Here is a 23534-nt window from a genome sequence, read left to right as displayed (position 1 = left end):
ATATCATCTGCAAACAATGACAGTTTTACTTCTTCTTTTCCAATTTGGATGCCTTTTATTTCTTTGTCTTGCCGGATTGCCCTGGCTAGCACTTCCAGCACAATGTTGAATAATAGTGGTGACAGCGGGCATCCTTGTCTTGTTCCTGATCTTAGAGGGAAGGCTTTCAGTCTCTCACCATTGAGTACTATGCTGGCTGTGGGTTTTTCATATATGCTCTTTATCATATTGAGGAAGTTTCCTTCAATTCCTACCTTTTGAAGTGTTTTTATCAAAAAGGGATGTTGGATTTTGTCAAATGCTTTTTCAGCATCTATTGAGATGATCAATTGATTTTTCCCTTTCGAGTTTTTAATGTGTTGTAATACATTGATTGTTTTTCTTATGTTGAACCATCCTTGCATGCCTGGAATGAACCCCACTTGGTCATGGTGTATGATTTTTTTAATGTGTCTTTGGATTCGATTTGCAAGTATTTTGTTGAGGATTTTTGCATCTATATTCATCAGGGAGATTGGCCGGTAGTTTTCCTTTTTTGTAGCATCTTTGCCTGGTTTTGGTATTAGATTGATGTTAGCTTCATAAAATGAGTTAGGTAGTGTTCCATTTTTTTCAATGTTTTGAAAGAGTTTGAGTAAGATTGGTGTCAGTTCTTTCTGGAAAGTTTGGTAGAATTCCCCTGTGAAGCCATCTGGCCCTGGGCATTTATTTGTGGGAAGATTTTTGATGACTGATTGGATCTCTTTGCTTGTGATGGGTTGGTTGAGGTCCTCTATTTCTTCTCTGGTCAGTCTAGGTTGTTCATATGTTTCCAGGAAATTGTCCATTTCTTCTACATTATCCAGTTTGTTGCCATACAGTTGTTCATAATATCCTCTTATAATTTTTTTAATTTCTTCAGGATCTGCAGTTATGTCACCTTTTTCATTCATTATTTTGTTTATATGGGTCTTCTCTCTTTTTGATTTTGTCAGTCTAGCTAGGGGCTTGTCAATCTTGTTAATCTTCTCAAAGAACCAACTTTTGGTGATATTTATCTTCTCTATTGTTTTTTTGTTCTCTATGTCATTTATTTCTGCTTTAATCCTTGTTATTTCTTTTCTTGTACTTGGTTTAGGATTGGTTTGCTGCTCATTTTCTAGCTTCTTCAGTTGATCCATTAGTTCTTTGATTTTGGCTCTTTCTTCCTTTTTAATATATGCGTTTAGTGCTATAAATTTCCCCCTTAGCACTGCTTTTGCTGCATCCCATAGGTTTTGGTATGTTGTGTTCTCATTTTCATTCGTCTCTATATATTTAGCAATTTCTCTTGCTATTTCTTCTTTAACCCACTGATTGTTTAGGAGTGTGTTGTTTAACCTCCAGATATTTGTGAATTTTCTAAGTCTCTGATGGTTATTGACTTCTAATTGTATTCCATTGTGGTCAGAGAATGTGCTTTGAATAATTTCAGTCTTTTTAAATTTATTGAGGCTTGTTTTATGTCCCAGCATATGATCTATTCTGGAGAAAGTTCCATGAGCACTAGAAAAGTATGTGTATCCTGGTGATTTGGGATGTAATATCCTGTATATGTCTGTTAAATCTAATTCATTTATCAGATTGTTTAGGTTTTCAATTTCCTTATTGGTCTTCTGTCTGGTTGATCTATCTATAGGAGAGAGTGATGTGTTGAAGTCTCCCACAATTATTGTGGAAACATCCATTGCTTCCTTTAGTTTTGCCAGTGTTTCTCTCATGTATTTTGTGGCACCTTGATTGGGTGCATAGACATTTACGATTGTTATTTCTTCTTGCTGAATTGCCCCTTTTATTAGTATGTAGTGGCCTTCTTTGTCTCTCAAAACATCCCTGCATTTGAAGTCTATTTTATCTGAGATTAATATTGCTACACCTGCTTTCTTTTGGCTGTAGCTTGCATGAAATATTTTTTTCCATCCTTTCACTTTCAGTTTCTTTGTGTCCCTGTGTCTAAGATGAGTCTCTTGTATGCAACATATTGATGGTTCATTTTTTTTGATCCATTCTGCGAATCTATATCTTTTAATTGGGGAGTTTAATCCATTTACATTCAACGTTAAAACAGTGAAGGCATTTCTTGAATCGGCCATCTTATCCTTTGGTTTATGTTTGCCATATTTTTCCCTCTCTCTATTAATATCCTTTATTGTACCCATACCGCATCTCTTTAGTACTGAACCTTTCTCCAAGTCTCTCTGTCCTGTCTTTGTTTCTCTGTCTGTAGGGCTCCCTTGAGTATCTCCAGTAGGGCAGGTCTCTTGTTAGCAAATTCTCTCAGCATTTGTTTGTCTGTGAAAAATTTAAGCTCTCCCTCAAATTTGAAGGAGAGCTTTGCTGGATAAAGTATTCTTGGCTGGAAATTTTTCTCACTCAGAATTTTAAATATATCGTGCCACTGCCGTCTCGCCTCCATGGTGGCTGCTGAGTAGTCACTACTTAGTCTTATGCTGTTTCCTTTGTATGTGGTGAATTGCTTTTCTCTTGCTGCTTTCAGAACTTGCTCCTTCTCTTCTATGTTTGACAGTGTGATCAGTATATGTCTCGGAGTGGGTTTTTTTGGATTTATTCTATTTGGAGTTCGCTGAGCATTTATGATTTGTGTATTTATGTTGTTTAGAAGATTTGGGAAGTTTTCCCCAACAATTTCTTTGAATACTCTTCCTAGACCTTTACCCTTTTCTTCCCCTTCTGGGACACCAATGAGTCTTATATTTGGACGTTTCATATTATCTATCATATCCCTGAGGTCCATTTCGATTTTTTCAATTTTTTTCCCCATTCTTTCTTTTATGCTTTCATTTTCCATTCTGTCATCTTCCAGGTCACTGATTCGTTGTTCAGCTTCCTCTAGTCTTGTACTATGAGTGTCCAGAATCTTTTTAATTTGGTCAACAGTTTCTTTAATTTCCATAAGATCATCCATTTTTTTATTTAGTCTTGCAATGTCTTCTTTATGCTCTTCTAGAGTCTTCTTGATTTCCTTTATATCCCGTACTATGGTCTCATTGTTCATCTTTAGTTCTTTGAGTAGCTGCTCTAGGTGCTGTGTCTCTTCTGGTCTTTTGATTTGGGTGCTTGGGCTTGGGTTATCCATATCGTCTGGTTTTTTCATATGCTTTATAATTTTCTGTTGTTTTTGGCCTCGTGGCATTTGCTGAACTTGATAGGGTTCTTTTAGGGTTTGTAGACCTATTGAAGTCCTTATCTCTAATTTATCAGATCTACAGCTTCGTGGAGTACACTTTCTCTAACTAACCAGCAGGTGGCGTCCACGAGCCACCTGTTCTCCACAAGCCAGTTCTCCCCTGCTTAGCCTTTTTGGTGAGTGGGGGAGTGAGTCTTGTGGGGCCCAATTGGTGTACCAAGCTTGCGTGTGTAGTTGGTGTTGCCTGCCCTGTATGTGGGGCGTGTTTCTGGGCAGTCGGGGAGGGGGGTGGCCCTAACAATCAAATCTCCCTGATGATCCTAGAGTTTTAAAGCTGCTGCAATAGTCTAATCCTTCAGTTCAGTCCTGCCACAGTTTGTCTCTGCCACTGACCCACAAGTCCTTGGTATTGGCGTATGGCTCCTGAGACTTGCAAGTGGGCCCCTCTTCCAGGCTGTGCACCCCGGGTCCTCTGTTGAGGGATGACTGTGCTATGTCACAGGTGAGTGCCATCCCCCTAGGGCAGTTCTGGGCTGCTGGGCTGTGTAGGGAGGCTCCCAGTCTGCTGAAATGATGGCTGAATGGGGCTTTGTTAATTCACACTGCTCCACCTTCCCAACTCTGGGACAATCAGCTGAGGTTGCAGGGAAGGCTAATGTCCACGCCCAGTTTTGTGGTGTGTGCCCGTTATTTGAAGCACTTCCGTCACACTGGGTTGTCTGGGGCAGCTCTGGGCTATGGGGCTGGCGATGGGCAGGAGTGTTTCCTGTCCACCAGGATGGTGGCTGTGAGCGGACACCCCCCTTTTCTTGGGAAGTTGTGGTGTTTAGTGAATTTTCTCAGCCACTGGATTATTGCCTTTTGTCTCAGAGCTGTCTTAGTTCTGCTCTTGACTTGACGTGCCCAAATTGCAATTCTTTGAAGCTTTCTGTATTGGGCTTCTTAGAGTAATTGTTTTAGAAAAAGAAAAAAGGATTAAAAAAAAAAAAAAAAAAAAGGGCCCTCTTCAGAGATCTAATGGGTTATTGAAATGCTAATAGACAAAGCAACCAGGGCCATTAAGGAAAGGTCCACAGGGCAGAGAGATCAGCTTTTCTTCGGGATTTGCATATGCGCCTCAAGGCCTGAGCTCCGCCCTTCCCCTTTCTGTGTTCACCAGAACTCCAAAAATCCTCTGCTTTTATTTTGGAGTTTTTCGTGTTATTTTTTTTTTTTCTATGCCTGTCTCCTCTCTGCTGGGCTGGCAGCTCTCAGATTCTCTGGTGTCTGGTCTCAGTCTATCTATGGTTGGAGTTTGGATCAGTAGAATGAGTTTCCGATAAGGGCTGCCACTGCAGTTCTCCCTTCTCCTTCCCGGAGCTGGCAGCCCGTCCTCCCACGGGACTGAGCCTGGCAAGGAGGGGCGCGGGTCCCCTGGCTGCAAAAACTTACAGATTTCGCTGATCTCAGCAGTTCGACATTTTCATGAGTGTTGTATGAATATGCCCAAAGACAGATTGCTCTGTGGTGTCCAGTCCACGCAGTTCCTGGCTTTCTACCTACTTTCCTGGAGGAGTAACTAAAACTTGCAGCTCACCAGTCTGCCATCTTGCCCCGCCTCCCCGCCCTTAATTATTAAGGCAGAAGAGGGAGCCAAGGCCCAGAGAGGGCCCCAGAGGGGGTCAGTGTCCAGGCGTCGACTCCAAACTCACTGCCATGGGCGGGCAGGGCCCCAGGGAGTTGCGAGGGGAGTTTGTAAAGCAGGGGCGCGTCCCCGTCAGAACCGGGCCTCGGCAGTGGACTCGGCAGAGTGAGACGACCTCCTGGAGCGTGTCCAGGCTCCGGGCTCCTGTCCTCTCTCCCTTCCTTACCCCTCTCTCAGCTTCTGGTCTCTCTCCACCTCTCTCCCTCTGTGCGTTTCTCTCTAACTGCCCCACTCTCTCCCCCCGGCTCCCCACCTCTCTCTCGCCCTGCTTCCCCTCCAGCAGAAGGCAGACCTGGCGGTGGCTGCGTTCACCATCACAGCCGAGCGGGAGAAGGTCATTGACTTCTCCAAGCCCTTCATGACCCTGGGGATCAGCATCCTCTACCGAGTGCACATGGTATAGCCCCCCGGGAATCTGCAGGGCTGCTGGCCTGGCCTGGAGGCTAGGGGCAGGGGCCTGGGAAAGGGGAGGGTGGTGGGCAGATTCCTGGGCTCTCAAGGGCTGCGGCTGGACCCCTGGGTTCACCTCAAATGGGCGCGTCAGGACCTGGGGCCCTGGCGGGGCAGGAATGAGACTCAGGTAAGGTCACTCTCTCTCCCCCTAGGGCCGCAAACCCGGTTACTTCTCCTTCCTGGACCCCTTCTCCCCTGCCGTGTGGCTCTTCATGCTTCTTGCCTACCTGGCCGTCAGCTGCGTCCTGTTCCTGGCCGCCAGGTGAGTCTCCAGCCTGGCCGCCTGGGAAGGAGGGAACAGGGGGCCAGGGGCCAGGGAGCCTCTGTAACTGACCTGCACCCCCTTGCTTCTGTCCCGATTTTCCTCGGCCCCCAACTTTGGGGCCTCTGATTCCCTGCACCCTCCTTTCTCTCTTTCTTGCTCTGTCTCTGGACCTCGCGCTCTCCCACTGGTGGCTCTGACTTTTGCTCTGTGGTCCTCTCTCTGGACCTTGCCCTTCCCTTTCCTTCCCTCTCCTCCTTTCCCCATTTCTCTCTGTGTGTCTCTCTGTCTCTGTATGTGTGTGACTCTCTGTCTCTCCTCTATACATTTCTTCCTTTTTACCTCTTCTCTGTGTGTGTCTATCTGTCCATCTCTCTATCTGTCTTTCCCCTCCTTTTTCTGCCTCTCCCCCATCTCCTCTGCTTCTGGAGGCTCTGTCTCCTCCTTCTGTTTCTCCCCTTTTCCTCCCCACGTCTCCCCACAGACTGAGCCCCTATGAGTGGTACAACCCGCACCCGTGCCTGCGGGCGCGTCCCCACATCCTGGAGAACCAGTACACCCTGGGCAACAGCCTCTGGTTCCCCGTGGGGGGCTTCATGCAGCAGGGCTCGGAGATCATGCCCAGGGCCCTGTCCACGCGCTGCGTCAGTGGAGTCTGGTGAGTCGGCCTTCTGTGTCCGCCCTCCCGTGGGGCTGGGGGCCATCGTTCTGAGGACAGGGTGGGGGAACTCCTGCAGGCCCCCAGGCAGGTTCCCACCCCCCACTGTAAGCTGTGTGACAGGGGATGGGGTGGGGATGCTGAGCCCCAGCCTGGCCACTCACTGGCTGTGTGACCTTGGGTAGGACAGGTGCCCTCTCCATGCCTTGGCCTTACCTGAACAATGGGGATGGCAGTGCCTGTGTGTCAGGGTTGGAGGGAGTCAGTGAGGTCAGCGATGCAAAAGTGTTCTGTGACCTGGTCAGCTTTCTGCCGGCACGGGGGCTTGTAATTGTACCCATGGGCTCAGCGGGGCTGTTGCCATCCCAGGACATTGCCCGGGGAGTCCTCGAGCAGGGACAGCTGTCACTGCAGAGGCCGAGGCTGGCCCAGACAGGGAATGCTCCCTCAGGGCCCCACAGGGACCCAGAATCTCATTTACCCCTGAGACAAACCCCAAGAAGCCACACGTCAAAGGGCAAGCACTGACAACCGGTGGTGTTGGCATGGCCCACCGTTCTAAGAATTTTTGAATTAGTTGCCAACCTTAAAAAATTGGGCAAAGTCGCTCACAATTCCGCATTCCTTACTTTTCTTAAAAATTCAGAAGACCTGGTAACGTTCCTCCTGCATTCCCACCTGGCTTCTGGCGCCTGAGTGAGCTGGCCCCTTGCTGTCCCAATGCCTCTCACCTGCTTCTCTCACTCATTTCTGGCTTGGTCTCCGGAAACTTCTGTATTTGCTACCCCTGTCTCTTTAACAGCAACCAGGCCTGATTTGCAGTTCACATAACCCTTCTCCCGGCCTTTTCCTCATTAGAACCACAGAAAGCCCAGGAGACTGCTTCCAACAGGGAATATTCTCCCTGCTTATGGATTGAAAAACTGAGAACCAGAGGCATGAGTTGCCCGGGAGGCTGCATTTGGCTAAAGGCAGGGCCTGGCCAGAACCAAGGCTCTCCCCACCCCCCGCCATGCCACATGCCCAGCGGCCCTCGGCGCTGCACGAGCCCAGCCCTGCTTCTGAAGCCCTGGCGACCCTCCATGGCAGTCCCAGTTGGGTGACTTCTTGAGGAGCGCTCTGTCCTCACCTCCTCCCCGTCAGAACCCGGGCACCAAGCATTCAACCATCGGATATTTATCGAGCCCCTCCATGTACCAGGCACTGGGTGAAGAAAATCTGGCCTATCCCTGCCTTCAAGAGGGCAGAGGAGCTGAGAACAAATAAGTAAACAGATAAATAAATACAGGAATGTCATGTTTCATTCAAAGAAGATGTCCCAAAGGTTTTGTCTCATTCAAAATTTGTTAAATTCAAAACTAGCCACAATGGGTGGCAGGTTTTTCTCTTTCCCACCTGAGTGGAATTTACCACCAGATCAGTCATTTACAGTCCTCTTAATCCATGGTTTTGAGTCTTGGTGATTTTTTTTTTAATGTCTCTGGATTTGTGCCATTTCAAATCTTATACCCTTCGTTAGTTCCCTGTGGCTGCTGTAACAAGTCACCGGAAACCCAGTGGCTTAAAACAACACAGATTTATTCTTATAGAGCCTTGGAAATCAGAGATCTGAAATGGGTCTCACTGGATGAAAATCAAGGCGTCAGCAGGGCTGCTTTCCTTCTGAAGTCTCCAGGGGAGGATTTGTTTCCTTGCCTTTTCCAGCTTCTAGAAGCCACCTTCATTTCTTGGCTGGTGGCTTCCTTCCTGCATCTTCAAAGCTGGCCGCATAGCATCTTCAGATCTCTCTCTCTGACTCTCACCTCCTTCTTCTGCTTATAAGGACCCTTGGGATGACATTGGGCCACCCAGGGATCATCTCCCCATCTCAAGAGCCTTAACTTCCATCTGCAAAGTCTCCTGTGCCTTCTGGGGAACACACTTCCAAGTTCTAGGGATTTGGACCTGTGCATATTTGGTGGCCCGTTATTCTGTCCATCACATGCCCCCAAATAAATTGATTAATATTTTCAATACAGTGATGTATCATATGTAGGTAAAATGACTGTACCCCTATGTGCTATTGAGGTGACAGAGAACGATAGAGAATGGGGGTGGCCAGGGAAGGTGACAGCCAGGCTGAGTCCTAAAGACTCAGGAGAGAGGAGGAGATTCCAAACAGCAGCCGAGGCCGGAGGCGAGGAAGAGCTCAGTGTGTGGAGAGGGGGTAAGAGGGTGCTAACGAGCCCTCCCTGGATGGATCTGGCCAAGTCCCCATGTCAGGCAGGGACCAATGACCGTCCCTGCTCGGGCCATCCCTTCTACACTGCAGCCAGGGGCCCTGTGCATCCAGGGACCATCCTGTCCAGCCAGACGTGCTCTGTCCCTTCTCATCACCATGTTCCAGGAAGCCGGGTCACGTTCCCTCTCTCGTTGGAGCCTTTGGCTGCTGGCTCACTCTCTCTTCTCCACTCCATGTCCTCCCTGCATTCACTCTTTTGGAGTTTCTTAATCCCCAAATGTGACCCAGGCAAGGCAGTTCAGCAGGCCACGTCCCCACCCCATGGGACTTCCTTCCGGTGGTGGGGTGGGGGTGGGGGTTGCCGCCCTCTCCCTTGGGGACTTGGCGGCCACAGGCACAGCCGCAGCCCGGCCGCAGCCTGCCTCCCGGGCCCCTCGACTCCAGTGTCCACCCGGGCCACGGCCTGCTGCAGCCACCCACATCCAAGGTCTCGTCATCCTTCCAGACAGCTCTGCCTCTGAAATCAAGGTTTCCAAGGTTCCACTCTGGCCGCAGCCATGGTCTCTGAACCCTGCCTGCTTGTACCTCCTTTCGCCTCCAGGTAGGCCCCTCAGCCATCTCTTCGGCCACTCCTTTGCTGGTGTCCTCAGCTCCTCCGCAGCCCTTCTTCCTCACTGTCTCAGAAGAAAACTCAGCCTTGGTCTAGCTAGCAGCTTGGCTCCCCCCACCAGAACCCCCCACCCCAGGTTCCCCAAGGTCACATGTGGCCTCCTTATTGATAAATCCTAGTCCCGGCTTCTCTGCCAGCAGCCCTGTGAGCCACCCGCCTTCTAGAAACTCCTTGCTTCAGGCCACTGAGTCTTTTCTGGTTTCCTCCCACCTCTTTGGATCATCTGTCTCATTTTTCTTTGGATTCCTGTTGCCCTTGTAATGCTTCAAATGGTGCCTCCCACTTCACGCCAGGAATCTTTAGGGTCACCTCCCTTTCAAGGGTGGTGTAAACCACCTACACACTTAATTTTAAACACATCAATAAAGTGCCTAATTGCAATACCATGGACAAAAAGGGAAGCAATTTGTGAAGAATTAATAAACTATCAATCTAAAAATGCTTGGGCATGATGTAATACAGTAGTCAAGTGGTTACAGCTACTTACAATGAATAAGTTTGGAATTAAGAGAAGTAAGACTAATAGGATTTTGTTGACACTTTTACGTTTGACATTTTGAAAGAGTCAGTAACTAAGTACATTCATGTCAATACAAACCACAGAAAACGTGACAATTTACCGACACAGACAGATCCAAGTGTCTTGACTTGGTGACTCAGACTCCAAGAGTGGAATTGCTCTCAGAAGGACTTCCCAAAATTGTGGGCAGTTCTTGGTAAAGTTGCAAATAAAACAAAATCCAGTCATTCTTCAATTTAAATAACAGCAGCATTTCTGGAAATTTCAGTGTGTATTATAACCATGCAAAAAACATACTTTAATTTTTATGTGGCAAGGAGTTAGGTCTTAGGCCCAGGTAATCAGAAACCAAATTTTCACCGTTGATTCTGTGCTGAGCAGTCAGATACCCACCCCACTCTGCAGCAAGTAGCACCCCTCAATCACACTGACCACCCGAAAGCTGCCCACCTTCCCCAGACACCCCCTAGGACGCACTCCCTACCTGGAGACCATGCTCTGTACAGTCCTGGGCCGTATCAGCTCCCCCGGCGTCCCTTGCAATTCAGACCCCGACCCCACACCTCAGGCTCAGGCTCCCCACTGGGTGCCCTGCAGGCGTCCCAAACTCACCTCCACTCAAACATGGCCCCGCACCCTTCTCCCCTCTTCCTCTAATGCTCCCTCTGTGTTCTCCCTGCCCTCTCTCAGCGAGTGGCCTCATTGTCCACATCCTACCTGTTGGCCACAGCACATCCTCAAGGCTCTGGGCAGTACCCATTGTGTACCAGGCACTGGACAGTATTGTCCTGAGTGAATGATGACACTGAGCCATAGGGTGGATTTGGAGAGAGTTGGTTTCCAGGGGAGGGGATGGTCTCTGCGTGTCAGGTGTGGATTTTCTTTTTCAGAAGGCTGTGTCAGTCATCCCTCCATCCACTCCCTACACAACCCGCCACCAGTGCTTACTTAGCACAGCACTCAGCAAAGGAGAGCTGCTGTTTCACCTATAGCCATGGGGGCTGGGAGGTCCTTCCAGCATCCTCCTGGCGTCAGGCCCCATAGAGGCACACGGTCTGCAGGGAGCCAGGCCACTCTTACTCGTCAGGTGGGAGGACACAGAGGGCCAGGGTAAGATGAGGGGCTGCCCTGGGCCCCCACAGCCAGGCCCCATGGTCACCTTGTTTCCTGACTCAGTCCTTTGTCACCGAAGTGCTGAGGACAAACACCTGCAGCTGAGCACTTCCCCCAGATTAACTCATTTATTCCCCAGCACAGCCCTCTCCGGGAGGGACCACTTATTTTCCAGGTGAGGAAACTGCAACCCGATGTCCAGCATCACACAGCTGGGCATTGAGGGAACCCGGATTGGGGGGTTCTCCAGGGAGCTTCTCATTGTTGATTTCTGATTCCACTGAGGTCAGAGAACATGCCCTGTGGGATCTCAATCCTTTTAGATTTATTGAGACTTGTCTTGTGGCTCAGCATATGGTCTGTCCTGGTGAATGCTCCACGTACCCTTGAAAAGAATGTATATTCTGCTGTGGGTGGGTGCAGTGGTCACTAAATTCAGTTAGGCCCAGCAGGACGAAACGGCTGGGCAGGCCCTCTGCCTCCTTACCAAGGTCTGTCTCCTTATTCTGTCGGTTGTTGCGAAAGAAGTGTTGGAATCTACAGAAATCAATTTGTCGGTTTCTCCCTGCAGTCCCGACAGTTTTTGCTTCATGAATTTTGAAGCTCTGTAATTATGCATAATTACTTTGGACTGTTAGGTCCTCTTGATGAATTGACCCGTTATCACTCTTTATTCCTAGTAACCTTCCTTATTCTGAAGTTAATTTGGATGTTAATAATAGGCGCTCTGGCTGCCCTGGGCTTGTTTGCACAGTGTATCTTTTTCCCGTCCTTTTACTTTCTGCCTACCTATATCATTCTATTTAAAGTGAATTTTAGAATAAACACCTTGAATTGGGTTGGCAAATTTTTTCCACGTTGGACCAAATAGTAAATATTTTAGGCTTTGCCAGTCATCGTCTCTTTTGCAATCACTCTGCTCTGCTGTGGTGGTGCAGAAGCAGCCATAGCCCAATAAACACACAAATGAATGGATGTGACTGCGTTCCAGTAAAACTTTATGTACACTGAAATTTGAATTTAATGTGTCATGTGTCACAAAATATTATTATTCTTTTGATTTCTTTTCAACTATTTAAAAATGTAAAAGCTGTTCTTAGCTTGTAGGCTGCACACCAACAGGCAGCAGGCTGGATTTGGCTTGTCGGCTGTGGTTTGCCAACCCTTGGTTTAGACCATTTACCTTTAATGTAATTATCGATGTGGCTGGATTTAAATCTGCCATCTTGCTATTTATTTTCTGTGTGTCTCATCTGTTTTCTCTCTTTAAGAAAAAACAATTATTGTGGTAAAATACATATAACATAATCATTTTAACCATTTCATTAAGTATATTGACACCACTATCTATTTCCAGAATGTTGTCCTCACCCTAACAGAACTCTTAAGTGTTAAGCCGTAACTCCTGTTGTCCCCATCCCCCACTCCTGGTGACCACTATTTAGCTTTCTGTCTCTATGGATTTCCTTATTCTAAGTATTTTATGTAAGAGAAATCGTACAATATTTGTCCTTTTGGGTCTGGCTTATTTCCATCTGTTCTTTGTTCCCTTTTTCTTCTTCTCCTACCTTCTTTTGTTTATTGAGATTTTTAGGATTCACTATGAGTGTATTAGTTACTTTCTCTTATTTTTCTTAATTGTTGCTGTCCTGGTTTGCTAATGCTGCCTTTTTGCAAAACACCAGAAATGGATTGGCTTTTATAAAGGGGGTTTATTCGGGTACAAAGTTACAGTCTTACGGCCATAAAAGTGTCCAAGTTAAGTTATCAACAATCAGGTACCTTCACTGGAGGATGGCCAATGGCGTCCGGCAAAACTCTGTTAGCTGGGAAGGCATGTGGCTGGTGTCTGCTTGCTCCCAGGTTGCATTTCACAATGGCGTTCTCCAAAACGTTGCTCTTGGGGCATTTTGTCCTCTCTTAGCTGCAGCTACTTTTCAAAATGTCACTTTTGGTTGTTCTTGGGTGTTTGTCCTCTCTTAGCTTCTCCGGAGCAAAACTCTGCTTTCAAAGGCCGTTTCCAAAATATCTCTGTAAACTGCAGCTCCTCTCTCAGCTCCTTGCGTTCTTCAAAGTGTCCCTCTTGGCTGTAGCAAGCTTGCTCCTTCTGTCTGATCTTATATAGTGCCCTAGTAAACTAATCAAACCCAAGCTGAATGGGTGGGGCCACACCTACATGGAAATTATCCAGTCAGAGTCATCACCCACAGTTGGGTGGGTCACATCTCCATGGAAACACTCAATCAAAGAATTACAATCTAATCAACAGCAATATGTCTGCCCCCACAAGACTGCATCAAAGATAATGGCGTTTTGGGGGACATAATACATTCAAACTGGCACAGTTGCCCTAGGATTTACAATATGCATTTTTTAATTTATTACAACATACTTTCAAGTAACATTATACAATTTCCCATAAAATGTATCCTTAACACACCTCTCTATATCTGTCTCCTGGCTTTCGAGCTATTGTTATTGTATGTTTTACTTCCACATATCTGACAAACACTACAATTCAGTATCTTTTAAAGACATTTTCTAAATGAGAAATAATATCTTGTATTTACCCACACATTTTTCATTTCTCATGCTCTTCATTCCTTAATGTTCATCTGAAGTTCTGTGTAGTATTCTTTTCCTTTTGCCTGAAGAACTTCCTTTAATATTTCTTGAAGTGCAGGTCTGGCAGTTAATTCTCCCAGCTTTTGTTTATCCAAGAAACTTTTAATTTTCCTTTCTTCTTCGAAGGATATTTTTGCTGGAGAGGTTTTTGGTTTTTTGTGACATTTTATTGTATTGCCTTCTGCTTTGCATGCTTTCTGACATGAGGTCAGCTGTCCTGCTTATCTTTAATTTTTTTTGGGGGGGAGTATGTAACGTGCCCCCCCTCCTGTGCAGATGTCTGGAGCACTCTCTCCATGCAGCTCCCTCCTTTTTGAGTAATCTATCCCATAAATTCCAGCTATCTTGGCCTCCCTGAGCTCCGATGTCTCACAACTCAGCAAAATGGCTAAAGTGCTTGCAGTCTGTAAATTAAATCCAGTCAGAAGGCCTGGACAATGTTAGAGGTCACTTCATTTGTCTCCATTTTCTGGGGGACCACAGTCCGGTAGTGCCTGTTGTTCTTGGTGTTTAAATAGCTGTTTCCTGCCTTCCGTGCGGTTTTCTAGTTGTTTATGGTGGGAGGGCCTCTCCAGACCATCTCACTCTCTCGTGACTGGCAGCGGAAGTCTCTGGAAGCAGGATTTAAACCCAGGGAGTCTGTCTCCAGAATCCATACCCCTGGCCACTCCGCTGCTGGGCAGCCATGGAGCATTCTGGATGTTGGGGTCACTGATGGGGATCCCTGCCAGTGGGGCGCTGGGCCACAGGCAGGGTGGCAGGGCAGCTCCAGCCTGCAGCTCACCTCTCCAACCCCCCAGGTGGGCCTTCACCTTGATCATCATCTCCTCCTACACGGCCAACCTGGCCGCCTTCCTCACCGTGCAGCGCATGGAGGTGCCTGTGGAGTCGGCCGACGACCTGGCGGACCAGACCAACATCGAGTACGGCACCATCCACGCCGGCTCCACCATGACCTTCTTCCAGGTGGGCCGCCCGGAACCTCCCGGCTTGGCGTGGTCCGGGCCTCCTGGGCCAGAGGGACGGCTGGTCAGTGACGGCCTGGGAGGCTGGAGGCAGAGGCCACACTTGCACTCTCAGGGTGCTGCCCTCTGGCCAGGCAACGGGCCCTTCACCCAGGGGTGGGAGAGGGAGGAGGTTCTGTAACCTCAGGCCAGATGGGGGTCAGGAGGCGGCCTGGAGGGTCAGACATGGGAAATAGGCTTTTCAAGGTGGAAGGAGCTTGTCCCTGTTGGGGAGGAAAGGAAAGGAAAGCAAGGCCGGCGAGGAGCTTCAGGTCAGACTGCGGAGGCCTTGAGTGCCAGGAGGGGCCCTCGGATCTGACCCCATAAATGGGGAGGAGGGGGCAGTTTCTGAGCAGAGGGGTGACCTGTTAAAAGCTGCAAGTTCCATCTGGGGCCAGTTTGGGTGTGGACTAGTGGTCTGGAGAGGGCTGGAGCCAGGCAGGGGCTGCTGACTGAAGGGTTAAGATGGAGGAAGAGGAGAAGTGAACTCCCACACTAGAGCAGTGGGTTTGGAAAGCTGCCGAGCACAGGTGAGGGGCCTGTGGGGCATCCTGGAAGAGTGGTGCCTGGACCTCAGGTAAGGGTGGAGAGGCAGAGGAGAGGGCGGGGAGCGGGCGCCTTCCCAGCCTGGCTTCCCCACCCTCACCCCTCACCCCTCACCCCTCAGGGCTTCTAAAGTCCTGGAGCTGGAGCCGGGGTGGGGGTGGGGTGGTCCCCAGAGGGTCTCCCCGAGCCTACTGGAAGTGGGCTGCTCTCTTTGTGTGGATGCAGGTCTTCCAGAATCAGAGAACCAAACCCTTGGCCCTCGGCGTCCTCACATGGCTGGTGGGCTTGGGGACACCTTGGGCGGGCCCCTCAAAAGCCATCAGTCTGTCTTGAATTTTTTCTCTGTCTTTGGCTCTTTCTGTCTTCCTCTGGTCTCTTCTCTCTCAGGCTGAGGGAGGCTTCCTGGAGAGCAGGGGACAGGGCTGGGGGTGGGGCAGGGAGTAGAAGGACCCCTACCATCCTCGCCCTGTGCTCCCTCCGCCCAGAACTCACGGTATCAGACGTACCAACGCATGTGGAACTACATGCAGTCGAAGCAGCCCAGCGTGTTTGTCAAGAGCACGGAAGAGGGCATCGCCCGCGTCCTCAACTCCCGCTATGCCTTCCTGCTCGAGTCCACCATGAACGAGTACCACCGGCGCCTCAACTGCAACCTCACCCAGATCGGGGGCCTCCTCGACACCAAGGGCTACGGCATCGGCATGCCACTGGGTATGGAGCAGGGGCGGAATAGGGCAGGGAGCCCTGTGCATCGGCACCTGAGGCAGGCTGTGTGTGTGTGCACCCAGCCTCCCGGCTGTGTGGCCTCGGGCAGGTGACTTCACCATCCTGAGCCTTGGCACCCGCCACCTGCCAAAACGGGCCCAGGAGCGATCGGTTCCACCTTACACAGGACTGCTGGGAGAATCCAGTGGGACTCTGCCTGTAACCCAGTGCCCGCGGGGCAGCCATCTCCCCACACTGGCAGAGGGCCCTGAGAGGCAGAACCTGGTTTCATCTGCTTCGTATTTCCTGCCCCAAACCCACAGCCCACCTCAGAGCAGGAGCCAGAAAGCGCTTGTTGGATGGATGAATGGATGGGTGATGGGTGCGTGGGTGGGTGAATGGTGGACAGACGGATGGGTGGGTGAGTGGACGGCTTTGCCAGGGAGATGTGGATGTGCCTATTTATACTTCAGGACATGCTCTCTGGGATCAGTGCCAGAAACCCACCACCAACTGTTGTCAGAGCCACTCCTGTCGCTGTGGCAGAGCCAGCGCCATGCCAGGGAGGCAGGGTGGCCTGAGGCTGCGGGGGGGGGGGGGGGTGTGGGGAGAGGCTCAGGCAAGGGTGTCACCTTCCCCACCCAGAATTTGGAGGTGGTTAAGGCCTGCCTCACGGGATCACTGTGAGACTTGAATAAATTTCTGTAGACAAAGGGTCTGACACATAGTAGGTGCCAGATAAATACCCGGTCACCCCCACTCACCCATATCCCTAGTTCCTGGCGTGTGGTAGATGCTCAAGAAGTATCTTTGTAAATGAAGAAATGAGTATAGATAGGATACATGGGGAGTGTTTGGGGCCCGAGGATGGTTTAAGGGGAAGATCTGAGGGAGGAGGACCGGGGTTGGGGCCATGTTGCTGCCCTACTGTGTGCTGGGTCCTGCACTAGATGCTGGGGATACCTCAGCAGAGACGCTGCCAAGTCCCACCCTCCTGCCTTCTGGCAATAAACACAGCGCTCTAACATGATGCCAGGTGGTGACAGCTGCTCTGACATAAATTAAGGGGAAGAGACTGATGGGGAGTGGGGGTAGTCGGTGCCATTTTAAATAAAGTAGTCAAAGAAGACCCTGGGGGTGGGGGGCCCCATGTGAGCAGACCTGAAGAAAGTAAGGGAAGGAACATTGCAGGCAGAGTGCAAAGTGGGGCTGTGCCTGGCATATTTGAGGAACAGCTAGGCGGCCAGTGTGGCTGGAGGTGAGAGAGCGGGAGGGGAGGGCAACAGAAAGGCAGCTGGCCCTCAGAGCAGGACGGAGCTGTAGGTAGAGGGAAGACAACAATCTAATAGCAACAGGAAGCCACTAAAAGGTTTTAAGCCTACGACTGTGTGTCTAAAACTGTCCCTCTGGTTGCTGTGTTGAGAAGAGGCTGTGGGGGGGGGGCAGCCAGCCGCAGGGAGGTCTGTGAGGGGTCCCTGACAAATGTGAGGTGAGGTGGGACAGGGACTGGGCCCAGGGGGGTTGCCGGGCAGTGGGCAGACTCGAAGCTGGACAGGTGAGACGCTGCGGGAGTGGCAGAGGTGGAAGCGAAGGCCCAGGTGAGGCAGCAGCTTGGGGTTCCGGCTGGGCAGGGACCTCTCGGTCCCCAGTCCAGCCCCTCCTTTGCCCGGCCCAGGCTCCCCGTTCCGGGATGAGATCACCTTGGCCATCCTGCAGCTCCAGGAGAACAACCGGCTGGAGATCCTGAAGCGCAAGTGGTGGGAGGGGGGCCGGTGCCCGAAGGAGGAGGACCACCGAGCTAAAGGTCAGCCCCCCCATATCCCCGCCGCGCGCGTCCCCGGGCGGCACCCCTCGCGGCCCCTGCGCCTCCCCACCGCGCCTGCGCAGCCCGCCCACGCGGCCCTCCTTCCGCGCAGGTCTGGGCATGGGGAACATCGGCGGCATCTTCGTCGTGCTTATCTGCGGCCTCATCATCGCCGTCTTCGTGGCGGTCATGGAATTCATATGGTCCACGCGGAGGTCGGCAGAGTCCGAAGAGGTGGGCAGGTTGGCGAGGGGGCGGGGGAGTGGCGACAGTGGCGCTGGGAGCCCCAAGTGGTGGCTGCTGCCTGGAGGAGGGGGAGGAGGAATCCTGAGGCCAGGGGGGGCCTGGGGAGGTGGCAGAGGCAGGCTGGAGGGACAGGGACCCCAAGGGTGTGGGGAAGGCCAGAGGAAGGAAGGGATGGATGGAAGGGAGGAGGGACATGGAGGGAAGGAAAGTGGTAAAGCAAGAAGTAAGAGGAGAAACGGAGGGGCGGGGAGAATGCAGCCGAGTGCACCCCGAATAAAACACGTGCTTGCGGGCTGGGCTCCCGCTGTACTCAGGGTCTCTGGCTTCAAGTGGGCCCTTGATGCTGCCCAGCTGGACGTGGCATTTCCTTCCCCATCATGCTCCCACCCGCCCCCTCTCCACCAGCCTCCACCCCTCTCCTGTCCTCCCTCCCAGCTGACGACCTTGCTTCCCCACATCCCCCAGAACAGGAAAGGGATCAGAGGAGAGCATGGCCCAGAGTCCCAACCTGCCCCCCAGCCGGCCACCTACCTGCCTTCTCCACTTACCCTGCCAGATTCTGTGAGGGAACAGCCATGCTCCCCACCTCTCGCCCTCCCAGGGACATCACTCAACCATCCTCTCCTTTCCTCCTGCTTCCTCAGACGTCCTCTCTCTATTGGATCAATCCCATCGGCATACAAATGTGCTGTCATTTCTCCCATCTTAAAGAAACCCTCTCCTGACCCCACTTCCCCTTGCAGCTGCCACCCCACACCACGCCTTCCCTCTACAACCAAGCTCCTCCGAGGTGTTTTGTCTCCCTGCTCCTTCCAGTTCCTCTCCTCCCATTCACTCTTGGAGCCATTCCAATCCAACTTCGGCCCTCACCACTCCAACTGAAGCCACTTTTGTCACCAGTGAAACTCCACGCTATTGAAATCCCATGCCCAGGTATCAGACCCCATCATGTGGGGGCCCTCAGTAGTCTTCAGCCCAGCTGATCACTCTATCCTCAAAACTCTTGCTTCCGCCGGGTTCTAGACACTGCACTCTCCTCATTTCCCTCCTACCTCTCTGGCCACTCCTTCTCAGGCTCTTCTTTGTCTCCTCCCTCTATTCGCAGGGGTTCCTCCAGGGCTCAGTCCTTGGACTGCTTCTCTCCTCTGTTGTCCACTCCCTTGGTGATCCCATCCAGATTGATGGCTAAGGCCACCTATATGCTGATGGCCCCTTCTGTTAGTTAGCTATTGCTGTGTAACAAATGACCCCAAAACTCAGCTTAAAACAGCAAACATAATTTCACCATCTGTGTGGGTCAGGAATCCAGGAGCAGCTTAGCAGGGCAGTTCTGGCAGTTCAGGGTCTCTGATGAGGTTGCAGTTAAGTTGTTGGCTGGGGCTGTTATTGTCTGCAAGTTTGACTGGGGCTGGAAGAGCTGCTTCCAAGATGGTTCATGCACATGGCGGTTGGCAGGAGGCCTCAGTTCCTCACATGAGGATCTCTCCAGGGGACTAATTGAATGTCCTCACGGTTTGGCAGCTGACTTCCCCCAGGGTGAGTAATCCAAGAGAGAGCAAGGTGGAAGCCAAAACATCTTTTATGAGCTAGCCATACTGTATTGATCACACCAACCAAGTCTGATCCTATGTCAGAGGTACTTAAACAAGGACGTGAGTCCCAGGAGGCAGGATCATGGGGTGGGATCGTGGAGGCAGCTGCCATGGCTCCCTAGTGAGCTCTCACAGGGACCTCTGCCCTGCAGCCCAGGCTGGTGAGTTCAGTTCCATCCTCATCATATTCACGTGGATGTCTGCCAGGTCTCAGAGGACACTGAGCTCCTGCACACTCACAAGGCAGCACCACCCTGCCTCTTGGTCAGGCCAACCCAGGTGGAGCTGTCCTAACTCCCCTGTCTTTTACACCCCACAACTGATCTTCTGCTCCCCTCCTCCCCTCCTTTGCCACCATCACTCTAATCTAGCCACCACCATCCCTGGGCTCCTGCCTCGGCCTCCCTACAGTCTCTTCTCAACACAGCACTACAGGGATCCTATTAAAGCACGGCAGGCCTCCGCTCAGAACCCTCCAGTTGCTCCCTCTGACTCAGAATAAAGTCAGGATCCGTACAATGGTCTCTGGGCCTTCTCTGAACAGGCGAGCTGGCCGCCTATCGCTCCTCAGACCTCATCTCCCCCTCTTGGCCCCGTGCACCTCCCATTCCAGCACACACACACTCCAATCTGTTGCCACTCCCAAAACATGTCAAGCTACTCCCACCCCAGCACCTTTGTCCCCCCCACCTGCGTGTGGCCTGCCCAGGATGCTCTCCTAGATCTCCAAGAGACTCACCCCAGCCCTGCTTTTCAGTCTTTACTTAACGGTCCAAATTCAGCCCCACCCACCTTCTCAGAAGTAAATTACTCTTATTTTCCTCCAGAACCCTCATCATCATCTAGCATGCTCTGTTTATGTCCTCGTTGTTATCTGGCCCTGCTCAGGGCAGGGGCCTCTGTCTGGTTCTCTCCTGTATCCCCAGTGACCAGAACAGTGCCTGGCACCCAGGAGGCGCTCAGTCAGTGTGCCTTGATTAACGACGTCATGAGTGAGAGAAGATGGGAAACAGAAACAAGCAAGAGGGAAGGACCAGAGGGTGTCAGAAATCTGGGAAGGGGAAAGGCAGGAGGACAGAGAGGAGCCCAGGTGGGAGGTGAAAGGCAGATTCAGGAACAAATCCAGGAAGAACGGAGGCTAGGGAAAGGGCACTGGGGAGAAAATGAAACCGAGGGCAGTGAAGTGAGAAGGGAGGGGAGGAGGTGAAGAGAGGAGGGAGCGAGGAAGAGGGTGTGAAGAAAGGCCAGGGGAAGAGCGGAGGAGGAGAGGGAGAAGAGCTGAAGAGTGGGGTGTGGCGAGGCGGGGAGGTGGGTGCGGGGCTGCGGGAGCCCGGGGAGGCGCGGGGGCGAGCAGAGGAGGTGACGGTCGCCCCCGCCCCGCGCCGCCCGCAGGTGTCCGTATGCCAGGAGATGCTGCAGGAGCTGCGCCACGCGGTGTCCTGCCGCAAGACGTCGCGTTCCCGCCGGCGCCGGCGCCCGGGCGGCCCGAGCCGGGCCCTGCTGTCGCTGCGCGCGGTCCGCGAGATGCGGCTCAGCAACGGCAAGCTCTACTCGGCCGGCGCGGGCGGGGATCCCGGCGGCGCGCACGGGGGGCCCCAGCGCCTGCTGGACGACCCGGGGCCCCCCGGGGGGCCCCGGCTCGCCGCGCCCACCCCCTGCACCCACGTGCGCGTCTGCCAGGAGTGCCGGCGCATCCAGGCGCTGCGGGCCTCCGGGGTCGGCGCGCCCCCCCGCGGCCTGGGCGCCCCCGCCGAGGCCACCAGCCCGCCTCGGCCGCGGCCCGGCCCCGCCGGCGCCCGAGAACTGGCCGAACACGAGTGACCACGGGCGGGGCGGGGCAGGGCGGGCGCGAGGACTGATCGTGGGGCCGGGACCTGCCCACGCCCCGCCGCCCCCGCCCACCCCCGCCCCCCAGCGGACGCGGGCAGGACTTGGGCCCCCGCGCGCCGCACGCCGCGGCTCGGCCGTCGCTTGGCGGTGAAGCCCGCGGCCCGGCTGCGGAGCCTGCCTGCGCCCCCTGGCGGACCCTGGGGAGGGCGCCGCGGCCGCCCGCGCTCCGCCCCTCCACTGCGGGCAAAGGAGCGCAGGGGCCGGGACTCCAGCGGCTGGGGACTGCGGGGGCCGTGCTCTCAAGCGGAAGGACGTCCGCGGAGAGGACTCCATCCCGGGACCGCCCAGGCCTCCCAAGACTTGACTCAGCCCTCCCCATTTCTGGAGGAGGGGAGGGCCTCTGGGCAGATGGGCGTCCCCTGGCGCCCCTCGACTCTTCTCTCTCGTTCTCTCTTTTTTTTGGGGAGAAACCTCGGAATTTCTATGAGACCCCACTAGGGAGGGGGTCAGTTGGGCCCCCATTCCTCTCTCTGCCACACCCCAGTCCCTGTTGGAATAAAAAAAGAACAAAACCCCCAAGCCGGGGATAACCGGGTCTCATTTCCTGGAGGTCTGAGGGCATGGGGGTGGGGGGTGGGGTGTCTGCTGAGCACCCGCAGCCTCTCTGCCCTCGGCCCTGCCCAGAGCCCGCAGGTCAGCCGAGGTGCCTGCGGCTGGCCCCTCTCCACTGACCTTGTCTCAGGACAAGAGGGAGGCGGCGACAGGGACCCCAAGAGAGACGGAGAGAGATGCAGGAATCTGGAGAGGCGGGGGCGCAGAGAGACTGAGACCAGATGGGGCAGAGAGGAGGTGAAGGCGAGTGTGCTGTTAAATGTGGCGGTGCCTGGGGTGGCACGTATGGTGGCGGATGTGTGCCTGGGCCAGGGTGATTTGGTGACTTTGGGATCGCGAGCCTGTGTGTGTGTGTGTGTGTGTGTGTGCATCTGTGAGACTATCTTCCTATGTCTGACTGTGACCCTTTGTTTCTGCTGAAAATGTACCTTCCACACTCCCCCATCACCCCCACTCCCCCATCACCCCCACCCCCAGAGAAGAGGTGAGGAATCCCAGTAGAATGAGGAGGGAGAGGCTGAAAGGCTGGTGGAGCTGGGTGGGGGGGAAGGGTGCGTCTGCTTTCTGTCCCCGCCCTCCCCCGCCCTCCTGGAGGTTTCTGTGGAAACTGCAAGGAGAAAGGACGAGTGAAGGTCACACAGTGAGAGCCAAAGCGAGGCCGAGTAGAAGGGGGAGAGACGGAGGTGGGGGCAGAGGAGGGACGAAGGGGGCCGAGGGGGGAGAGAATGGAATGAAGATAAGTGTTTGGGGCATGGGGGAGAGATGGAGGGACACCGTGATGAGGTCAGAGGGGGTGAGACCCGGGGCAGTTGGGCTGGAGGGTGACAGAAGCAGGAATCGAGATGGAAGAGAGACAGGCAAGATACAAGAAGCCGTAGAAAACTAGATGGGGACTGGAAGGGGCCCCAGAGGCGAGGAAAGCTAGATGGACGGGGCTGAGGGAGAGGGACTCGGCCTGGCGGTTGGGCAGGCGGCGCGGAGCCGGGAGCTGTCCGTTCAGCACCCGCCTCCTCTCCGCAGTCCTCGGGCGGGGCACACCGGGAGAGGCCCCTCCTGACACGCGGCCCAGCACCCAGGACCCCCAACGCCGAGCCGGTTCTCACAGCACCCCGTGTGTCCACCAGAACTCCCTGTGCGTGGGTCCTAGGCGAGCTGAAGCGTGCGCCTCTGCTGTCTCTTTTACAGACTCCAGTCAGCACCTCTGCCCCTAGGCGGGACTCCAGTTGACTTGGCGACTAGAACAAGGTCGCAGGCAGTTCAGATCTCTGCCGTTCTCTGTCCCAATATCACGGGCTGATCCCTTCTGGGGTCTCTGCGTTTCTGCCTTCTATCCCTCTATCCCCGGTGTCTGCTCTGAGTCTCTCCCCCCTCTTCGTCTCTGAGTCTCCCTAGTTTGCCAACCCTGTCCCTGGCTGGCTCTCTGTCCCTGTGTCTCTCTGTCTCTTTTTTCGGTCTCTCTATATTTGTTCCCATTTCTGGACTGTGTACCCGTTTCTCCTCTCCTGTCTCCTTCCATCTCTTACTCCGTGCTTCCCTGTCCTCATCCATCCCTATGACCTGCCTAAGTTCCCTCCCCCACCCCCGACTTCCGCAGAGCCTCACGTGGGGAGCGCTGCACAGTCATCAGTCTCGCCAGGCTTGTGTCTGAGGAGAGAGTGCATGGGGGGGACGTGAGCCTGAGTCTGGAGTGGATTGGGGAGGGGGCAAGGTCTCCCCCAGCCCAGCTGGAGAGCAGGAGGAAAGAGAAAGCCTAGAACCTCCTGTGGTCTAGAACACCCCCCTACCCACCCCCACCCCCCTGCCCTAGGCTTCTCTGTCTCCCC

General features: G+C 52.9%; 1 protein-coding gene across 3 annotated transcripts in view; it reads left to right on the top strand.

Annotated features, from left to right (window-relative positions):
- The window catches only part of GRIK5 (glutamate ionotropic receptor kainate type subunit 5), a 62860-nt gene extending 41176 nt beyond the window's left edge, over positions 1-21684 (top strand). For all 3 annotated transcript variants that reach the window (XM_037820605.1, XM_037820604.1, XM_037820606.1), the window contains 8 exons: positions 5134-5247; positions 5456-5565; positions 6050-6223; positions 14173-14338; positions 15408-15633; positions 17303-17431; positions 17544-17665; positions 20662-21684. In XM_037820605.1, the coding sequence (XP_037676533.1) occupies positions 5134-5247; positions 5456-5565; positions 6050-6223; positions 14173-14338; positions 15408-15633; positions 17303-17431; positions 17544-17665; positions 20662-21090 (1470 nt within the window). In that variant the 3' untranslated portion in view covers positions 21091-21684. The remainder of the gene's footprint in view (positions 1-5133; positions 5248-5455; positions 5566-6049; positions 6224-14172; positions 14339-15407; positions 15634-17302; positions 17432-17543; positions 17666-20661) is intronic.
- The last annotated feature ends 1850 nt before the right edge of the window (positions 21685-23534 follow it).

This window comes from Choloepus didactylus, chromosome 27 (assembly GCF_015220235.1).
Source record: "Choloepus didactylus isolate mChoDid1 chromosome 27, mChoDid1.pri, whole genome shotgun sequence".
Classification (NCBI taxonomy): domain Eukaryota; kingdom Metazoa; phylum Chordata; class Mammalia; order Pilosa; family Megalonychidae; genus Choloepus; species Choloepus didactylus.
The sequence above is the reverse complement of the archived record's forward strand: the minus strand, read 5'-3'. Positions and strand labels throughout refer to the sequence as shown.